At 39.2% G+C, this 22,236-nt stretch overlaps 1 protein-coding gene across 5 annotated transcripts in view; it reads right to left on the bottom strand.

The window, feature by feature from the left end:
* The window catches only part of LOC139810507 (paired box protein Pax-6), a 99,133-nt gene that overhangs the window by 69,180 nt on the left and 7,717 nt on the right, over positions 1-22,236 (bottom strand). For 3 of the 5 annotated variants that reach the window (XR_011731409.1, XM_071774108.1, XM_071774112.1), the window contains exons 1-2: positions 14,417-15,238; positions 7,172-7,295 (exon numbers count right to left, since the gene is read on the bottom strand). Coding sequence is in view for 4 of the 5 variants with exons in the window: in XM_071774108.1 (XP_071630209.1) it covers positions 7,172-7,184 (13 nt within the window). In the remaining variant the exon portion in view is untranslated. Of the gene's footprint in view, positions 1-7,171; positions 7,296-14,416; positions 15,239-22,236 lie in introns of those variants that run through there. The other 2 variants (XM_071774111.1, XM_071774109.1) reach the window with 2 other exon arrangements.

Genomic DNA, 22,236 nt, shown 5'->3' with positions numbered 1-22,236 from the left:
TCGGGACATTATTCGCGACGGCCGCGGAGAATCCATGAAATTCCCATAGCAATAGCTTTACGTCGTGACAATGGCTAGGGTCGTCGGGCCGCTCGTTCTTTTCTTTCGCTGCGTTAATGAGCTCTCGGCTTTAATGCCGTCTCGGCGCGGCACTTCCTTTTATTGGAAAATAGATAAATATAAGCGCTAGATTAAGAGCAGCGAGAGCTTCTTTTCCACACATTCGCGGACGCTGAGAGAAACGAGATTTAAGATCCGTACACGTGTATCAAGACATAAAAAAATTGAAACGTTCAACGAAACTGGCGGAATCTAAGAGGATACGTTTAATAATCGGTCTTGAGCAACAAAATGCTGTATATAAAATAAGACTGTTTGAGAGATTCATTAACCATTGTGCCTCGATATCTCATTACGCGAACACGACGGGACTTGAAGATCGCCTTAGCCGTCGGAAGACTGCCGCCGCGTCGGGGACTTTTTCGAAAGGCAGTTTTCTTCGTGAGGTTTGTGAGACAGTCGAATGTGGAGTGCACGTTTTACATCAGGCGTATTCGACTGTGAAATTCTCTCCTCAAACAGAAGCGGGTGGCTAGGACATTTCGCGCTCGGTCCACCTCGGGTGGAGGAGACGTTCGAACGGGGGAGTCTCGTTCCGAAGAATTCGTAGTCGCAGCGCGGTGGCGCAACCGGGCCAAGCCGGAGGACCCTGGAAAATCCACCACGTATCCAGTCCACGTACGAAATGCCTCGATAGATAGCCGTAAAAGCTGAGCGGCGACGGCGGCTGCTTCGCTCTCGCCCTCTTCGAGATCCCGCCGCGGGAGGAAGAAGCGGAGAGAAGAAGAGATGGAGCGGAGGTAGGGTGCCCCGTCCGCGTCCGCCTGAAATAACGCGTATCTTCAGCGTTTTCCAGCGGTGCTGTAGAAGTGGAAACGACGACAACGACAACGACAACGATGATGACAGCGGTGGTGGAGCACTCGATACTTCAGCAAACAGGAGGAGACCGGCAAAGGCATGAGAACGTTTGCGAGTAACTGCGAGGTAGCTTCGGCAGCTCGGAGTGAGTCGTGCGCGTAAGAGGATGTGCAAAATTATTGCGACGCGGACGCGACGTGAAGAAAACGTTTCCATAGCTTGCGGGAGAGTGTTCTCCTTTTGAGAAAAATTGTAAGATGGATTTAAATATATTTTTTTTAATCCGCTGTAATAAATAAAGATTGTTTTTAATGATTTATAGTTAAAATACTCCCAGCTAATTCTTCGTAATTCCATAACGCGGTGCCACATGGAATCTTAGACAATTTTTATTCGAGCGCGATTTTGCGAGAAAAAGAACGCTAGTTTATCGCGCAGTTTATTAATTTCGCAAAGGTTAATATTATTGTTTTTTTTTACGGATTTTTCGCCGATTATTATGAATAAAAAATCATCGTCTGTCGCGTGAGAGATAAAAATTAATTGAATAAGAACTGTGCAAGCTGTCGTCAACGAAGCGAAAACGGCGGGATCAAAAGCGGAGAAGTTCTATCTGTTTTGAACGAACCGAGAACCGTTTTAAAGAGCGTACCTCCCCTATTTCTCTCTCTCTCTCTCTTTCCCTCTTTCTCTCTGATCGCTTGTCCCGTCTTTCTGGCGTTTTCATATTTTTGCTCTTCCTCTTTCGCCGCAGTAACGTACGAAAGACGAGTACGTATATTGAGGCTCTGAGGGAGAAAGGCCGGAGGGTGAAGAACCGCCCGGGGGTTGCCATCTACTCGGAATTCAGAAACGATCAATGCTTCGGAAGAACCCTCCTCCTCCTCCTCCTCCTCCTCCTCCACCTCCTTCTCTTTCTCACCCTCTTTTTGTCTTTTTCTGTCTTGACTCGCTTTATCGAGAAAGAATGAAAAGGAAGAGAAGAGCCGGGCGCTATCCTTTCTTATTCTTATTTCGCTGTCCCGTCGTTCCCCGCGCGCACCCGTCCTCCGGCTTCGTCGTGTCGTCCCTTACGCGTAAAAGCAGCTCCTGCACGAGGGTGGTTGATTCGTCGTCGGCGAAATGTCGTGCCGACAGTCGAATTCACGCGGTAAAACGGAAACCGAACGATTTGCCAAACTTCCGGATTTCTTCGGAAGACGCAACGCCTCCTTGTCGCGAAGAGCCGCCGAGTGGATTTTCCGATGGAAAAAAACTACTATTTTGATATATGTATAGTATGTATATTACCTATTAATATATATATCTATAGTATTGTCCGTCAATGTAAAAAAAAAGTTAAAAGACAAGAAAGAAATAGCCGCAATAAAACCGATTGCTATACCTACTTACAAAATAATTACAAAAAAGGTATTTAATATTTTGGAACTAAATTATTTTTATATATTTATACATATATGACACGCAAAAGCGAGCAAATATTATTTGTGCGATAAACAAGAGGAACGTACGAAACAACTGCGAGCACAGTTCGCGTTTCGAAAATTTGATCGCTAAGTTACGCGCGCGATTACTCGCGACAAGTACTAGGTGCGCCTCCTCGTTTTACGCGACGGAGCAGGACAAATGTGCGGAAACGCGACGATTTGCCAAACTTTGGAAACTCTCGTCAGGAATTACGGCTAAGGGACCATCGTTAGTTCGAAAGTTGCAGAACGCCGTTTGAAGCGTTAACCCTCCCAACGGTCGTGAAAACTTTGTTAAATACTATCTCGTAGATATTCCACACCGGAAATGCCGTCAAGTGGCTTTGCAATTCTGCAAAAGTTGTCCGCAAATATGCGGCTAAAAAGTTTATGAAAGAATGCGCAAATCGTCCAGCGAAATTCTTAACAAGGTGAAACGACCGTGAGGTATAGAAATACACTTTATACGGTAGTACCGAATTAATTTATGGGACAAATATGTATACAGAATGACGCCGAAATGACGAAGAAAACCGTGGCACGCTGTTTCTTTCGTTTGCACATTATGATTTATATCAACGCGCAGGAATTCGAGCTAATTTTGTATAAGCTATAAGCTATAGGTACATAAACGGCATAAATCGACACGTTTGGCATTATCTCGTCAAAAGTAATCAGTAGTAGGATTAAGTGTTTTAAAAGTAGGTTCGAATCTGTTGGCGTAGTTTCGAATCCTTTGTAATTACTTTTAAAAATAAAAGCAATGCTTCAAGTATACTCGAACTTGGACGAAATGGGTTCGAATCCTCTATGAGTACCCCGAAAAAGAAGAGTGTTATACTTCCAAATAAATTCGAACCTAAATCAAATATGTTCGAATCTTTTATGATTACTTTATTAAAAACATAATGTGTGTGTGTATGTGTGTGTATATACACAAATCTCTCTTTATTACAATTTTACATTATAACTTTTCATTATAATATCATGACATATAATAAATATTACTTGTAAAAGATAAGATTCTTTACGATAAAAATTACTTATAAATACATTTCAAATTCTGCAGGTACTCGATCATTCTAAAATTCGAAACCAATTAATCGAGGTTCGATTACTTCACAAGTCCTACGATGTGTGAAATATTATTTCTTATTACCTAATATCTCTCGAATATTACTCAAATCCAAGAAAATAAAACTTGATTATTGGATTTGATTCGAATTTTTAAGTACGTATTGAACTTGATCCCATCTCTAGTAATCAATCAGATGACAACTTTCTAATTATTCTTTGCAGAAATTTTTTGAATCTTGGTGACTAATCTTAAATTACATAGTGGATAGTGCATGCTAATAAAACACCTTTAGATACCATTTGCGTAAAAAAGAGCAAATTCTATTTTTGCAAATTAATAATAATAAATAAATAAATAATCGCTGTTTATAAATGATAAAACGACACATGCACAAAATAGAAAGAACAATATTATATTAAAACTATTCGACTCCGCTTTTAACGATTTAATTTCAGAATATCCAAGAATTATTTTTATTAAATTTTCTCTCTCGTGTAATAATTTTCAAAGTAAAAATAATTCTTCCGCTTAATATTAACTATACCACAGAAAAATTAAATTAGCGTGATAAAAATGCTTTTTTCCCCACGCCATTTTAATTACTAACATCTCGTAGCTTTAATGTTTTGATAATTCTAATACGAGATGAATGAACTTAAATCAATATCCTTTTTATGCACTTTTGTATATAACAACTATAAAATCCTACTGTTACAAACGTGACTGTTTTATCATCGGAAATATAAAACATTCCGAATTACATGGAAAAGCAGTGTTACGACACGCTGATCCTTGTAACGGCAAGATTGCACGAAGTTCATAAGAACACGAAACAAGCTACAAGTTACTCACCCACCTTTCTTGACGGAAAGTAATGAAAAAGGCAAGCACCTAATTTGCTACTTGAGTTACCTCGGCTTGGCGTAAGTAGGCATAAAGGATAGACAGGATGTTCCCGCGATGCGTAAGCCTTCTCGCGCGGCTCCGCCGCGGAAAATGAGGAGGAGCTGATTTGTCATCGCCCGCGAGGTAAGGCCGGAAATACGATTTGTACGTGCGATCGATCAAAACAAAACTTCGTCTCTTGGCACCGTGGCGGCGGCGACGCGGCGATTCGATGAGCTAACGCCAACTTAACGCTACACACCCCACTGAGCCGCACTCGGTCAGATAACTCGTGGATTTTCGAGCACCCTGCAGACTCTCCGATCGCTTCCTCACTTGTGGATTCCGCTGCCGCGATGTTTAATCCGCGCCGAAAACTCTTGCGGAATTTTTTACGCCAAAGGGAATCCGATGCGCCGGCCCATTACAGGGATTTTTGAAGAAAGCAGTAATTTTTAGACTTTTGTAATCACACGGCAGATACCTAACAATCAATACTCTATATATACATATATGTACTATCTTTGGAAACATAAAACACTCTAAATTACATAAAGAAGTGTTTTACTTGCATTGTTGTTTTCATTGTTCAATATATAACGCTGTATATAACTAAGAGAATCTGGAAGAGAAGGAGAGGGTCAGTAAAAGAAAATTATTTTCAACAAATTACAAACAACTAAAGTAAATCCTGTGATAATACTAGCTGTTATAGCGCTTTATATATGTCTAAAACATGCCGGATTAAAATCCTTTGCAACATAGTGAACCGTTAATAAATAAACTGCTTCTATGAAATAACAAAATGGTTTTGGAATATGCGGGGGAAAATTTGATTGAAATTGATATAATCGAATACAGACCTGCTAGGTTCGTTCAATCCACAAAAAACAAACAGGACGCGTTGCAGGCACAAAAGATTCAATTATCGTGACTACCATATATATACAAAAAATGAAGAGAAAACAAGCTGTAATTACTTTTACTGAAAATCGTGTATGAAATGTTTAGCTACTCCGAATGATTCCGATTTTGATATAACAAACTACACGATCAAATGATAAATTAAATGTATATCTTATTTTATCGATGTTTTTCCGATTTTTCCAGATTTGGATAACCACAATAGTCCATCTATTAAATCATCAGTATTTTTCAACGTATTCCGTCGAAAATTGGTATATTGTAATATAATATATTCAAAGATAAATGCGTAACAAAATTTGAAAGGGCAAGAAGTATACAAGTTATTGAGTAAAGACGTTCGGATGTTCCTCTTTAGCTTGGCGTTTTAGCTAAGTTATACGACGACTATCTATCAGGATGTCAAGGGATAGAAATTATGATCTCGCGGCGGAGGAGCGAAGGATCCCGCGGAAGGAACGAACCGGTGGCGGTGGGCCCGGAAGACACGGCGAGGCGGACGAGGAGCGTGAGGACTGGAAGGCGTAAGAGAATGGAAATCAATACGTGAAGTGAGCAGCCAGTTTCAGGCAGAAGTTGCCGGCTTTAGAAAGCCTTGAGACGTCGTCTGCCCATCCTCTTCGGACCCTTGTGTTAAGAGAGCTCGAGCAGGGGTGGGTGAGAGCGGAGGAAGCGCCAGTGACAGAAAGTTAGAGGAAGCGAGAAGGAACGGGGGGTGGGTGTACGAGAGAACAAGAAAGAGAGAGGGAAGGGTGAGAGGAAGGAGAGAGAGACGAGAGGTTCCATTCAGGACTAATGGGGTTAAACGCCTTAGCCATCAACCGAACGCCTCCCTCTTGATTCTCGGACGTTTCGATTCGTTCGGGGCTAGAATTCGAATTATCCGTAATATCTCCGGACATAGTTTACGTTCACCGAGACTTTGCCTCGCGAATTAACAGAAGAAGTGTATGCGCGCGGATTAATAGAAAAAGAGAAGTCGTCGCATACGGAATCATCTCAGAAACATTCTTAATTTATTGTCACCCCTTATATAATATTCTGAACGTTGATTTGAGAATTCCTTACTTAAATCAGGATGACAGACTCCTCAGAGACGTCTTTTCGCAAAATCGCGAAAATAATTCTCGGTAATTTTCCTGAAATTTAACGAGCGCGTATGCTAAGAAACGGAATGAAGTAGAATACGAAGCGATGATTGAAGAGCAGCTCAAAGAATTGTTTAAATCGAATGGAGAGATACGCTAGTATCTCGTGTGTGTCGGCGTCGTTAATGCAAAACGTCAATCGTATAAAAAGAGAATTCGTCGCACGTATGGTGGTTATGTACCATCGGCATTTCGTAGTCATCGTCCAGAAGTCGTTAAGTTTTATGCTTCTTGGGTAGAAGGAGAAAAGGAGAAAACGAGAGAGAGAGAGAGAACCCCGCCTCCATAAGGGTTTTATCATAATCGTTCTCGTGATGGCTCGTCGTAATGGAACGCCGGATTAGAAAATGACGTATGGTCAAAGATCGACGTAGAAGGATCTTCCGATACATTTTTAGGGGTCACGATGAGTCCGCGCGCTTTAATGTTCTTATCGCGCATGCAGCTTTGGAGACATCGACTTTTTTTTAATCTCGTTTTATGTTCATCACAATTCTAAATTATTATATTATGAGTAATGATTTTTATATTGATTTACGTATTTTAGAATTGCAAATTAAGAGTCGCAAGTTATAGTTTCAATGCATGTTCGATTTGATATTCCCAACAATATTCTTCCTACAATTATACGCATCTTATTTTTAACAATTACGCATTAATTTGTTTTAAAAGTTATCTTCAGCTATGCATACCGATCGACGGTGAAATTTTAAGATTTTACAATTACATGTTAAAAGACGCAGACTTACCTTTGTGTGCCATGTCGTCAGCAGTGACCGAAGCTATGAGGCCGGTTGCGCCCGGCCATGGAGCGACCGCAGCGCCCAGTTGCTGCGAAGGCAGAATCTTCGGGCCTTTGAACACTTCCGTTCACTGAAACCCATAATTAATATCGTTAGAGAAACTCTCAACCTCGCACGCACCAATAGCAGCGCTTTTTATTCCAAAAATTAGGTGATCATATATGATTGAGAAAGATACTACCTATATAGCTTTGCAATGTGAATATGAAACGTAGCGTGATGTTCGAGCGAAATGTGGCAAACACGACAACGACTTTAGGCAATTAACAACGCGATTAATGAAAGAATGGCGCGGCTCGTCCCGTAGGCACTTGGCGGTTTCGATGACCCACCCAAACTGTCCCGTCGTGTACAAACGTCGTAGTTAATTCAGCGCTGTACACTTGAAAACTGTATGTATCTATGGCACCTGTGTAAATCTGCGTCATTTGCGTATCGCGGTCGCATGTGCGTTGCCTTGAGCAAATAAACCGATCTCTTCCCGCGCTGTTACCTTTAAACGCGCGGTTGCTATCCTACTGCAACGTACCTATAATCTACTTCAACCTTGCGTTCTATAAAGCGTACGGGAAAATAAGAAGACATATTTATACATATATAAAGCCTGAAGCCACCAGATGTGTCCTTTCGACAACAGATATCGGGGAACAAACTATAATATAAGAAAAATTACACAGTTGTACTGGCGAGACATTGAGCCACGCAATTATAAAACAAGAATTTAAAAAATTTTGGTGAGAAATTGAGATTCGAAGCGACAAATAATAGAGAATAAATCTTGTCAAACTTTTGATATTAAATAAAATTTAATTTAGAGTTATGAGATATATTGTTGATAATTTTTTAAGCTCAAAACACTGTGTGATAAGAATTATAGCAGATGTTATTAAATTATTAAAAGGGTAAAGTTCCGAAAACGGCCCATATCCAATTTCGATGAAATTTTGTAAAAAGCTTAGATTCAATTTAGATTACAAAATTATTTTATTGTAGGAGTCGCCAAAATTCCGTTTAAAGGCTTTTATCTTAATCTGAAATAAAGCTTTTTACAAAGTTCCATCGAAATCGGAGGAAGACCATTTCCGGAACTCCACCCCAATTTCTTTTTAGATATTTCAAATTTGTTACTATTGATAAAGTTATTCACTAATAAGTACGTGGATCATTGTATCAGTCCGTCCTCATATATCTCAAACATAAAGAACGTAAATCATCCCTGAAAAACAAATGGAATCTTCTCGAACATCGTAACATTAACAGGATAGAGTGTTTTAATTACCGAGGATCGCGCTTGTTGAAGATGTGAACTACTCGTGAACGCAACACCCTCTGTATTCTTCACTACCACAGACAGAAAAAAAGAGGGTAAAGTGAGAGGTGGTGGTACTAGAAGGGATGAAAATGGAGCTAAGCGCGATAATTAGTGTCGGAAAGGGTTAGTCGGCTGAGAGCGTATGAGTTGTATCGCTCCATGGAAAAACGCATACGACAAGCTATATAGGAAGAAACAGTCCGTTCTCCTGAAAGGAGAGTTTAAATCCAAAGGATAAAAATTGAATCTCGTCGTTAATGGCATTGCAAAATACATTACGGAAATCAAAAGTAAAACATCCGGAAGCTTCACTTACGACCGCTTTATTTTCGTTCATATCGATTAAATCGAATCGATTTTAAATGTCTTAAACATAAAATATATTATCAATACTTTATTACAGGCGTTCAAAAAACCATTCGCGTAATATAAAATAAGAAAAGATTCTCAAGTTTGAAATCGCGACAAAGCTATTTAACTCCAAAAATACCGATAATTAATAACACATCCAAGAATATATCGCGTAAGTAACACAATTCAATGGTATTCACACACAGTTACTTTATTAATACGCAAATTGACATATTTTTCTTGCAGATGTCAGCAGAAGAAAAACATTAGAGCTAGCGAAGACATCTTTCTCACAGGGATGTTTACGCAAGGCTCATTGAATCGAATCACTTTCACGTTATAATTTATAAGACGGTTCACTTCTGCAGGTTATCGTAACAGGGTTCAACGCGATGCAGCGCACTTGTGTCTACACGAGATACTTCTCCCTTTCATTATCCACGATGCTCTTTGCGCTGCAATACAGAAAAGCGCTTCCTCGTGCTAAGAAGACGGCGCGGGAGTATACAACCGGAAAAGAGGAAAGAGCCGAACGAGAGGCGCGAGAGGCATACGTTTACATGAGAGAAAGATCGAGAGACACGGATGGGGGTGGGAGGAGGAGGAGGGTAGAACGCATTGCATTCGCATATTGTGCAAGGGGATTACCTCGGATTATGCCCGACTGAGCGCAAACAGGATCACGTCACTTCTGTTTGCAAGACGCCAAGCTGTCGATTTAGTGAACTCGAACTCGACTTTATCTCGCGTGGAATCGCCAATGGAACAGCGATTTTCCGAGAGGCTTTTTTTTCCTTAGTCATATGCTATTTAAGTCCAACAAGATTAAACATCGGATAAAGAAGAGTTACTACATGGGCGACCAAGAGTACATTTTAAATTTCTCTTTCAAGTAATCATAAAATAATGTAAGATATGTGTCGTAATCGTGGAAATATAAATTGGTGTTTCAATTACAGAGAAAAAATTATTAAATTTTTCATTCAACTGTTCTTTCTTCAACAAACACTTCAACGAGATACGATTTTTTCAAAATAACTTCTTCGACATTAAATATTTTTATCATAATCTTTTATTAAATTCAGAATAATATCATCTGATTGCCGATTAAATAAGGCATTCTTTATAAACGCATCTTTTGTTAACAGAATTCTTCAACTAATTTTTGGATGAATTAAAATCTATGGATACGAATTAATAGCGATTCAATTAATTGTTTAAAGAAACAAATTGTCAAAAGCATATTTTGTTTTCGTTGGAAAAACGGAGAAGATTCTTATTGTTAGTTGAATTAAGAAATTGTCATCGTTAAACTGGTCGAAGATCATTCACTGCTGGACAAGATGTGGAAAAATGGACTCGCGTGGTTATCGCGGGACAAATTCGAACTCTTCTTGAACGCTTCGCAAATGCAACGCAACGCAACGCGGTGAGACGCCGCGCCGGGTGCAACGGAGCGGTGGCGGGAAGGTAGCATTATACACGCGAATGGTAATAGGTTTCATATCCATGAGCTGCCGGCGCATTATGCTTTACATTTCCGGCGAAACACTGTTAATGGCACCCACCGCCGTCGCTACCGCGACTACCATCGAAATCCACCCCGTAATACACGCCCAACAGCCCCCGCAGGCATTAACCGCTCGCGCTACCGTATAAAGTGACTTCCGCCCGCGATTACGTTCGTCGTGAGCACGTACACGTTTGTGCGTTTGTACGTTAATTATTAATTAACGCGGGCGAAGAATGAGGCCGCGTATTATCGACGATAAACTGTTTCGCGTAATCGAGGACGATTGAGAGATAAATCGCTTTAACGTAACGCACGCAGCTTGTGCGCGGGATTAATTAGTTCGATTTCAAGTACCTGCTTTTGTATATTTCTTTTTTTACTTTTACAAAGTTTACACACATGCACGCACACGTGTAGGCATACAGGTGTATTTTTAACATCTCCTTATCAAAAATCTTATATAAATGTTGTATTTGTTATCTTTTAGGAAAGTCTGACACACGTATACGTTTGAATCGTTATGTAACCAAATTTACGTCATTATTACTTTGATAAACTTACGTCCCTCTTCTTGTGTATCAACAAAATAACGTAATATGAAAATGTTAACACATGTATGGATCTGTGCAAAATAACTGCAATAATCAAAGCAACTGTAATTTCTCTTAATTGTGAAATTACTTCTGAATCTTGAAAAAATATTGGAGTACGTCGTTTACGTTTTTCAGTGCATTCAGCAACATAATTTCTACAATCATTATATTTTTTATCTTTAATTCCCACAATCTGTAGCAACGTGCATACATTTGGAAAAATTTGTTTTGCACCCAGCTTCGCAGAAATTTTCCTTAATTATCGTATATGACAATGGTCGAGTCAACCTGTTTAACGATATTTCTCGTTTTCATTTTATTTCGATATCGATCAAAATCCGATAATGTCCCAATCCATTCCAGATGTAGACCGTCGAAAGACGTTTCATTGATCAACGTTAATTCGCGCGCGTCGTTTATAGGATCTATTCCTGTTTAACGGCACGTTAATAATGAACAGTTAACGAGGCGTTAAACGGTTATAGATCTTACGGAAGGCTTCCTTCGAAACATAATACAATTCAATCTAATGCAATTGCGTTCCGTACTATAAGGAGGTTCGCGGCCAATTTTCTGCTCTTTTAATAATTTCCTGTTATTTATGAGCTTTCTTCCTCGGATTTTCGAATCGTTTTCATTACGTTGCGCTTTTCTGCGAGGCTCTACTTTTCGGCGTGTCACACAAGGCTCTTATCGTTAACATTTGTTCTTAGATTTGTATTTGTATGAATTTATCTTCTAAATTTAAATCTGATAGATAAAAGAAAGTGGGGAAAAGTGCTAACCAGATCTTTATAGTTAGGTTTATATCAAATGTTCTATATGAAATATCGAATCCAATCACGGCAAGTTGTTTGATATATCCAGAGAATGCATTCTCTATTACATATCTTATTGATATAATCAACATTTTTTTCACAGTCAGAGTATAAGAACGAATATCTTGTAATACATTTTTTCTCATTTTGTTCTACTTTTCAAATAAATTTGAATTAATTTATTTGCGCATCAAAGCTTTACGAAGTGCAAATGTATTCTTTGTGTACCCTAATATTCATTAATAATTGTAAGAGTATGTAAATAATAAAATATTATTTTAAAACGATGCTTTTACAGTACAAAATTTCGCATATCAAATTAAAAATTGTAAGCAAACTAAAATAGCTCCAGGATTGGAGAAAAACTGAATTTCTCGCAGAAATGTTCGATGGCAGTCGCAAAGGGTTCTCGCTCAAGAACATCGGCTGATTGTGAGGGGCAGCGGCGGCTTAGATGCTCAACGCGGACCGATGTTGTTTACGAGCAACCGACGCCGTTGCCGTCGTATATTTACCCCGATTAGAGAATCGGGTCTACCGCAAAGAAACTACCGTAGTAGCCGACGCACAATGCGCCGTCACGACGCTGGAAAGGAGCGTTCACAATGATCGAGTCGGATATCACTGCGGGGCGTCCCACACTTGCGCGCTCGACATTCAGACTTCGGAGGCTCTTTCACTCGCGCGTTTTACATGGCGAATCATATAAAGCCTATCGCCTAATTACCGCCATAATACCGTGACTGTGTGCGGAAGAGAAGGGAGGAAACCGAGGAGACCCTACGACGAGATGGCGTATGTGAGAGAAAGATGGAACGAGAGGGATAGAGAGGCACCACTTATATATACGTCGCGTGTAAATTCGACGCGCTATTCAATCGCATTCGTCTCCGGTACTGCGATGAGCTTGCGGGGGAGGGTGAGCACCTAACGCTTTAAGCCGCATTATACGCTACGTGCATGCAATCTGCATTCCCACGCGCGACGCGCATTCGCCTGCCGCGGCTGATACCGCGAGCTGTGTTAATCAGCGGGATGAACCGTCGGGATTCGGGCGGGTTTTGCTGCACAGCGAGGGATTAACGACGCGTTCATGGCGTTCAATTAGCCGAGCGCACTCGTGTCTGATGAAGACGCCGGGGCCCGGGGGGATGCCGTCGAAGTAAGATACTTTGAACACTCGGCATCTTCAGCGTCGATATGTCAGGCAAAGTCTTTAGTCGCGATCAGAATGATGAGATATTTATATCGATGATTTCTCTCTCTCTCTCTCTCTCTCTCTCTCTCTCTGACAGGTAATATTTTTAAATATTTCCTACATTGCATATCTTTTTTTTATGATGACGGGTCATGTCTCAGCGAATTGAATTTTAGGAATTCCTGTTTGTATTGGATAAAATTAATTTTTTATTGGCAAAAGGCAAAACAATTATGCAATTAATATTACATTTCTTTAATGCTTTAAAATGAATTTTTCTCAGCATGCATTCACAGTATGCGATACTGATTATATTTTATATCAAAAATATGATTTATTTATGATTTATATACTGTATCCATCATCATATATTCAATTAATATTGTTTCCCTTATAGTATTCTATGAATATTCTAAAAATGCTATAGAAGAATCGTCAAACTAAAAAAATGAATATTATGATTATAATATCTATTTTCATGTTATATTATTAAATAATGGCAGAATTATAAGTTTCTGCCCGTCAGAAGCTCTACCATTTCGTAGAAAGAGAAAGATATAAAGATGCAGAAGTTCAACAAAAATTCGTTGAATTCAAATTAAAATAACCTTTGCTAACGAATCAATTAAGCAATATATTCGCGTAAGGTTTCATGGGACAAAAAACAAAAATTTAGCAAGTTTATCGACTCTTTGAAATTCAGCCGTCGATAGCCAACGAGAGCGCGCTTTTTTTTACGAATAAAAAAATTCGAGACAATGAAATCTATTTACACTGCAAATTTAATTTTAATTTGAATGCTTGATTAAGAAATTTGTGGATTTCTTAATTTATCTTTTTCTCTCTAATATACAATTTAATATACGTATAATAACAAGTGTAAAATAAAGAGAAATTCAATATTACAGTAAACAAGAAACGCAATGTTTTTCTTCATTTCTAGTCAGTTTTTAAATTTAAAATGGATTGACGGTGGTAAAGAGAAATAGAAAAGAATATACAAGTTGTTCAGCTATAATAATTGATTATTCAAAGATTCGCGAAACAGTCGGAATCTTTCTATATTTCATGTCTCACTGTTAAATTCGTAGTGTCAAATTATACTCAATTTAAGTCACATTTTTAACTATTCCTATAGGTCACCACTGCTCCTACTCAACATGTCGTTAATTTAATTAAACCAACGTTAATTTAACATTTAACTAAACCAATGGAGTTAAAATAATATTGTTCGTGATAAAGTAATAAATTTCGACACACATGGTAATTAAAAATAACAAAATGTTATTTAATTCAAGGTATTGGTTTAAATTTTATCCTTTAACATTCAACAGAGTGTATCCTCTTTCATTGGATATACTCTTTAATCAAAGCTGCCCACAAACACGTGATGAATGATGACGTACCAAGAGCTCCCGACGGCCGACGGTGCCGGTCCTCCCTCCGACGTTCTCGTTGGACGAAGGCACCACTGCGAATCCGTTAGCCGGTTTCTGCTTTCGTCGCACCTCGCGTATACGAATACACAGTTCTCCCCGAGAGCGAGAGTCGCGACTTCGTGTCACTCGCGCGAGATCTGACACTCCGATTCGACCCGCGAATTCTGATCTGTCGCTCCAATCGGAATCGCGAGAATCCTCTCACTCCCGCGGCTAGTCGCGCGCTTTAAACGTTTTGCCGGTCAATCCGTCGAGGGTGGCAGATACGATTTTCGCGTCAGCTGTCGCTGTTCGCGCGCGACGAGCTCTCGGCTTGGTGGTGAGAGCCAATTGCTGTGCAGTAACCGGCCACCGCGCTTGCCGATCCGCGCGAGTGCAGCACACGTGCTGCTCTGCAGCGTGGTTCTTCTCCTCTCTTCGTTTTCGTGAGGGATCCCGTCGGAGATCGGGGCGGAGGAGGGTGACCCCGACGACACGGTGCGGCGCGACGCTACGCGAGGAGCTTGTACGCCTTCGAACGCCTAAACCTTAGTGAGAGAGCGCGAAGAGAGAGAAGGATGTATTGTACGTATACATATAGCAACGAATAGGTGGAGAAAAGACAGGAGAGAGACAGACAGACAGACAGAGAAAAAGAAAAAGGGCAAGAGAAAGAGAGAGAGAGGGCGACGAGATGCGTGTTGGTTGTCGGGCGAGAAAAAAGGCGAGAGCGCGGGACTAGCCGCGCTGGAAATATTATTAGGTAAAGCACACGCACGGACTGACACGCACCGACTCGCGGACTCTCGTTGGGTCGTGCCGCCGTGGTGGCCGCGGCCTCGTGTTGGTACGTCCGACTGCCGTTTCGGACCAATGGGCGGTGGGCGCAGTCGCCCCTCTCCGCGCTTGAGGAGTGGGGTGGGGGGATCCCGACTCCGCTTCGTGACATCATCGATTCTGAATGGTGGAGATGCTCAACCGTGCGGAAGGTACATCGGAGGGCGCGTGCTGCGCGCGCAATGCGCACGCTCGGCAACGTGCGCTGTGCGCACTGCATCGCACGGGAAAAAGGATGTATGCGGCCGGGGGGGATACGCGCGTATCGGCGTCAGACGGAGACGAACCACAACGCGAAGACGATATACCTCTCGATCTCCCCTCTCTGTTCCTCGGTATTAAGAATTATCTTTCTCTCTCTCTCACTCTTTTTTCTCTTTTTCCTTCCTCCGATATGTGTATCGGTTAATCGAGACTAATGATTTGGAATCTTGGGCATTATGCTGATCTGTTTGTTGTAATTGGAACCTGAATTTTGAGATTAAAACATATTTAAAACTTATTCAAAAGTAGATATTATTAAATATATAAAAAGATGCGCGATCAGAAAAGTTCATTAAAAATTTCTATTTATGTGTTATAATAGTAAAGATTTATGATAGGATAAAATACTTCCGAAATGCAACAATCGAAGTGGATATAATATACATTGCTATGCCACACTGCTCATTAAAAGAATACCAGTATATGATAACTCAACGTTCGAGTCGTGAGGCATGTCGATTTGAATGAAATGATTTTATCTGTTGGTATATTTCTACGACGCTTATAATTGTGGATATAACATGACTACTTTCGAAGATAAGGCTATTTTATCTTTACGCCTATTCGAATCAACCTTGACAGCCTGGATAAAAATAGCAGCAATCAAATCTGCACAAGATATTTTTTTAAGATGAATCGGTCTCTTAATTCTATATTATCTGAATTTTTTATACCGCTTAAAAAATTTTGCCAACATAGATTTATACTTTTCTTAAAAATTATACGTTTATAATTTAATTTTATAATTTTATTTCTACTTATATGTTTCTATATCCCTCTTCCTTGATCCTGATTTTAAATTCATGAATAAACATTTTAAAACAGATATTCTAACAAACGCGGGATGAAATAATAAATATAGGCAAATGAAATCTTCTAATACTCGAGTATATTCGCTAGTATGTCCTAATGTAAACAATTGTCCGTATACTTTCATTTATTTCGACGAAACAGGAATTATGACAAATGATCCTGAAAAAAAAGAAAAAATATATGTATATTGTACCACTTGTCAGCGTATCGTTTGAAATTTTTTCTTTTCGCATTTTTCTCATTTTTACAAAACAAATTTGAGCATATTGTACACGTAAAAAAAAGTAACAAAATTCAAATGACTATTGTACTTTTATAGAGAGCACTTCCGAAGTTTTCCAAGGTTTCTTAATTTATTAGAGCTTTTAATCTATTACTAGCTATTTGCTATTTATCCTCTGTCTACCTCTCGTTTAAAATATCTTTGAATTTTCACCGATTTTCGTGACAGACGGGAGACGAATTCCAGAGAAACGAGAGAAGCGCGGGCTTTACGTCGTCGGAATTTCGCATCGCTCGCACTCCGAAAGCTGGGGAAAGGCACGTCTCTCGCGCGGAGGGATATTAAAATATAATTGGCGTTTGTCCCCTACGCGTGCAAAGCGGTATCTAGTCACGCGTGGACCGACCGACCGTGGGTGTTATGCACGCCAGAGTACGTCAGGCGCGCGCGGGGGTGATTCACCCTCTCTCTATGCCTCGGTGTGTCCCTACGGTCTTTCTCGCGGGACGGGGAATGAGGGAAGGGTGGAGGTGGATGCATCCACTCCCTTGTCGACGCGATGCGTAGGGCCGCAAGCTCGTTTCACACGGAAACTTGCGATGTATTGAGCCACAAGACTCAAGCTGTTTATTCTGAAAGCGATTATAGTTTGGAGTTCAAGTTCTGAAGGTATCGTGACTTTCAATTGGGATACGGAAATAAAGTACCTAATGTGGTATCTATCGATCTTCGCAACTTGGTAACTGACTTACGTCGCTTTCGGACGAAACGAGGTATGTAATGGGTCGTACGAAGAAAGTGGAGCGAATGCTTTTATATATTTATTTATCGAAGACGTTTTGAGAAACTCGAATAACGACATTTGTTCGGGACATTTGTTTTATTGGAATTTAAACCGTTTGTTTCTTTGTACACGGAGAAAATTTTATAGTAAATATTACTATGGTGTCGCACTAGCTGCGGACCATCGAGGAATTTTAAGTTAAATTACTATGTTTATGGTAAAAATTACGTTATTTAATCGTTTTTAAAACAATAATTATAGTATTTTAACTTGAAATTCCTCGATGGTCCGCAGCTAGTGCGACACCATAGTAATATTTACTATAAAATTTTCTCCGTGTATAGAAGTAACTACAATGAACAACTTTCAGAAAAAGATAAAACCAGGTGATTTGCTTCTATCATATGGAAAATCAATGTACATATTCCGTTCAGAGATGAGATATAGAAAATGAATACATATCCATATTATCCATATATAACGTTTACGATTTCTCACGGTATAACAATAAAGCGTAAAGATGCATTACACATTCTAAATATTTCTGCAATTGCATTGTTAACACATGTAAATGAAAAACAAATTAAATATAAAGCGATAAAGTTACAAAAACGTGTATATAATAGATAAGTAAAATCTTTGCATCTTGAAATTTAATTTCCTCTTTCTTATCCCATCATATTTTTATGTCTTATATATCTCTTAATTTTCTCGATATTCGTGAGAAAGCAATGTCGATTTAATTCTCAAAAAAGAAATATCGACCTCGTTCTAGACTTGATAACAGTTTAATAATAGGTAAGTTTATCAGTTGCCGAATTTGCGAGAAATATTGATTAAAGAATTGCATAAATTAAAACAAGATCACGTGGACGTAAGATGATCGTGTCACGCGAACCCGATCAAACAGAATTGAACGAGTTACGAAGGTCAACCGTGGTGCGATTTGCGCCATAAGAAACTCAGAGAAGTTTGCTCAAGTTATCTTCGCACTTCGCGAAAACTTCGGCGAAGATAACGGTCACGAAATGAAAACAACAAGTTTCAACAGATGCTCGGAGTAATTCAGCAGCAATGAAGTAGATAGATTCTCTAATTGTTAATACTACTTGTTAAGTACCTTTTCATATTCTAATAAATTGATTGGTCTTCTTGCTGATTGCAAAAGAAACCTTGGTCGAAACAAAGCTGTATAGGCTACACGTTCTAATACGATATTCTGATAGAACGCTGTACAGTTTGAAAGTAGTGTTGTGTAAGTAAACAAGTTTATCTTATTTACAGTATTAAAAGTAATTTTAAAAGTAAGACTTTTATATTAAAACAGTATTATGCTTGTTTTCATCAGCATTAATCAGACCTTACGGACAGTCTAGCTTTATATTAAAGTTGATTAAGGTTGATAAAATTCTTAATAAAATTTATTAGTTGAGTTTCCAACGCTTTATAAATTTGCTTATGCAGCCTCTTTACTATAATCACACTTTATGATCGAGTTATCATTGATTTATTATCATCTCAGTTTGCGTGCTGCAAATATTATGGAGAAGTAGTTTTCGACAATTTTTAATGATTTTTTTTCATCCGGGACCTGCGGATCTGCGCGCGCAATCGGATTCGCGGATATCCCAGAATCCGAAGAGCCGCCACTGCAGGTCACGATGTGAACCCGGCTTTAGGAGATCCACGCGGTGGAAGTAACGCGTTTCGATTTTGCGTTAGCTCAGCTACGCGTGAATCCAGCCAAGGTCAAGTCGTTCCCCGTTTCCGAGCATCCCTCCGGCACTCGGGCAGGGCTCTTAAGATCGATTCCAACCAATTTTATACGTAGAGTGGCGCGCTACAAAAGCACGATGACGTTAGGTGAGACGCAATTATCCTCGTTTACACCTACCTGCTCTTGACCAAACCGTTGTTGCTAATTATCGCGTTTTAATGAATTAATTATGTAAGATGTCTGTGTCGAGTCTGCATATTCTCGGAAGTTTTAAAACCAAAAAAATATTAGACAAAAACGAGAATACAAGAATTAATTCGATATCAATTGTTTACTTAAAAAATAAAATATAGAACGCAAGCAGAACTTTAAAAAGTAAGTTGACATTGCATTTCTCGATATTGCGTTAGTTTATCTCGCCGTCACAATCAACTTCATATCTCTTCAAAGTAGTTCTACTCTTAAACTAAGTGGCTATTCCGATTTCTCAAATATAAAAATTTTTTTCTATGTTATATTTTTTGTATTTTCGTAATAATAATGATAATAATAACTTCATTGAAAGGAAAATGATATAAAATATTATACATGGAAGCAAAAGTATAGAAATTGCACGTCAAGGAGACAAATTATCAGCAATGCTATACAAGTCTAGACTTTTAATATAATTAAAATAACAAAAAATAGTAATAACAATAATAATAATTTATATGTACGGATATGTGACTCACCATTAATAATATACAAAAATTACACATGATCATATACAAGATCGTATACATTAATATATAGGTATATAAGTACACAGAGATGTGTGAAATTCTAGAATAATTAAGTAATAATATTGAATTAGCAATTAAAGATATAACATTTAACAAATATCAGTGAAGTGACTCTGAGATATATTGTGCCGAATTTGTTTTGTATATTTTATTGTTTGTCTCTCTTTCCGACTCTCTGGGTTTATTTTAAATATCAATTTGAACTTTCTGATCTCTTCGCATATCGATACCGTTCCCCCTAGCAAACATAAGACAGATATGCAACTATTTTCATCCAGTATACGTTTAACGAGCCTGTTATCGACTTCGTGCTCGTCTATCCGATGATTCTCCATCGCCACTTGAACAAACCCGAGAATAGCGTGGCTCTTGGTGGCGGAGCCAACAAAGCAAAGAGCAGAAAGAAGTTATTATTTACCGATTCTCGCGCGTCTGTCCTCGAAAACACGTCGCGTCGGCGCGATAACGCTATTTGCGAAGTTTGGGTCTACCTTCGAAAAAAATGAAGAATCGATTGTAGCTTTGCGCAATTGTTATTATATCAATATCACTTATTTCATTGCTAGCTTATGCTCGGTTGTACGAGAGTAAGTCGTGGTCAAAATTATGATAAGGAACATCTGGCGAGAGAATTACTTTACTGAATTATAAATCACTTTATACACTTTAAAAAATATAAAATGCACTTTAGCGCTAACTAAAATGAAATTGATTTTTACTATATCTTGGTTCTAATTGCATGTATAACGTTATTATTTTCGTCTCCACGGATAAGGGTCATTTATCATTTTGTCATATTATAAAATTTATTTACAATTGAAGCAAATATCTTAGTGTTATAATTATCTAAAAATGCTAATAATTATGTGAGTAATGAAATTATAAGAAAAGTTATTTAACATCTTGCATATTTTATTTAAATAATAATAATATAGATATATAAATTAAAATAATATATATGTATATTTAAAAGTATATACATATATATGTATACATAGTAATGTAATTTGAAAAATTCCATAACTATTTGATTCCACTTTCCATGTGGTTCTCCAACATTCCTTTAAATGTAATCTAGTTTGCTGAAATATTTTCACATTCCCGGACAAGCAGGTATAACCGAACGAGTTGAAGAGAAAAACAAGAAGACGAAAGACTCAACGGAGAGAGAAGGAGAAGAACGAGGGAGAGAGAGTGGCGAAGCGCCGAGAGAAAGAGCCAGGTAGAGAAGGGCAAAACAAACAAATTAACGTCAGAGTCGCTTGTTTATTGTTGGGTGGGGACACGGTAACCACGCCTTTGTCAAGCACGCCCTCCGAGAGCGTTACGTTCCCCGCTGCCCTCTCGTCCCTCGTATCCCCCTATCAACGCCCCTGGCTCGCTCGGAATCTCCCCACCGAGACGCCCGCCACTCGACGTTCGGGTGTGTACACGGTGGTGGAAGTGACGTCAGCAGACCCGATGCCGGGCATGCAACAGGCTGCTTTCGGCTGGTCACCGAAACCACCCGAACAATCGCGCGTAACTTTACTTTTAAATTTGCCCTTTGCCCATACTCATACGCCTCGAGAAAGTCGCCGTTCGAAGAGATACAGTGCAACTTATGTATAAAATAGCGTTATGTAGTCCAAAAATTTATAGTCTTGTTTTTGGAAATTTTATTAACTGCTCTGAAAAAGTATCTAATGAATTAAAAGAAATTCTATCTATATTTATAAGTTATCTAACTTGACGCTTATGCTTTAAAATTTAAATGTAAATGTAACGTTTGTTTCTCTTATAGAAACTTGTAGTTATTAATAAATAAAATATCTTTCGCATTTCATCAACTGTTAAGATTCAATTTATTATCACTTTTCTTCCAAAGCTCAATATTTAAGCTTAATATGTTTTAATAAATAAATCGATAAAGATACCTTTTAAGAGAGCATATGGAAATGAAGAAATGAAGAGCTAAGCGGTGCTGCTTTGTGTGTGTGTGTGTGTGTGTGTGTGTGTGTGTGTGTGTGTTCAAAAGCGATTATGGGAATAAGAAAGCGGGAAAGAGGACGAGAGAGAAAGAGGGGTGGTTATTGTCTATATAGGGGGTTCCGAGCAAGTATGGACTTGGTCGACGAGAGGGCCGCCAGTGCACGGATTGTAAATTATACCGGGCAGATAGAGAGAAATTCATGCTCTGATGACGCAGCGTTAACCACTCTCCGGTCATGCGATGATCAAAGGTAACAGTAATGGCCCGTGAGAGGATATCCGCCTGTATTTCGCCTAATATACTGCACGCTAAATGCTGACGCGATTTCGGCAGCCGGACCGAGAGGGAGCGACGAGAGGACGATGAAGAGGGGGCGAGGCGCGCAAAGGAGGGTGGTAAACGCACCACCGAGAGGG

Source organism: Temnothorax longispinosus, chromosome 3 (genome assembly GCF_030848805.1).
Source record: "Temnothorax longispinosus isolate EJ_2023e chromosome 3, Tlon_JGU_v1, whole genome shotgun sequence".
Taxonomy (NCBI): domain Eukaryota; kingdom Metazoa; phylum Arthropoda; class Insecta; order Hymenoptera; family Formicidae; genus Temnothorax; species Temnothorax longispinosus.
The sequence above is the reverse complement of the archived record's forward strand: the minus strand, read 5'-3'. Positions and strand labels throughout refer to the sequence as shown.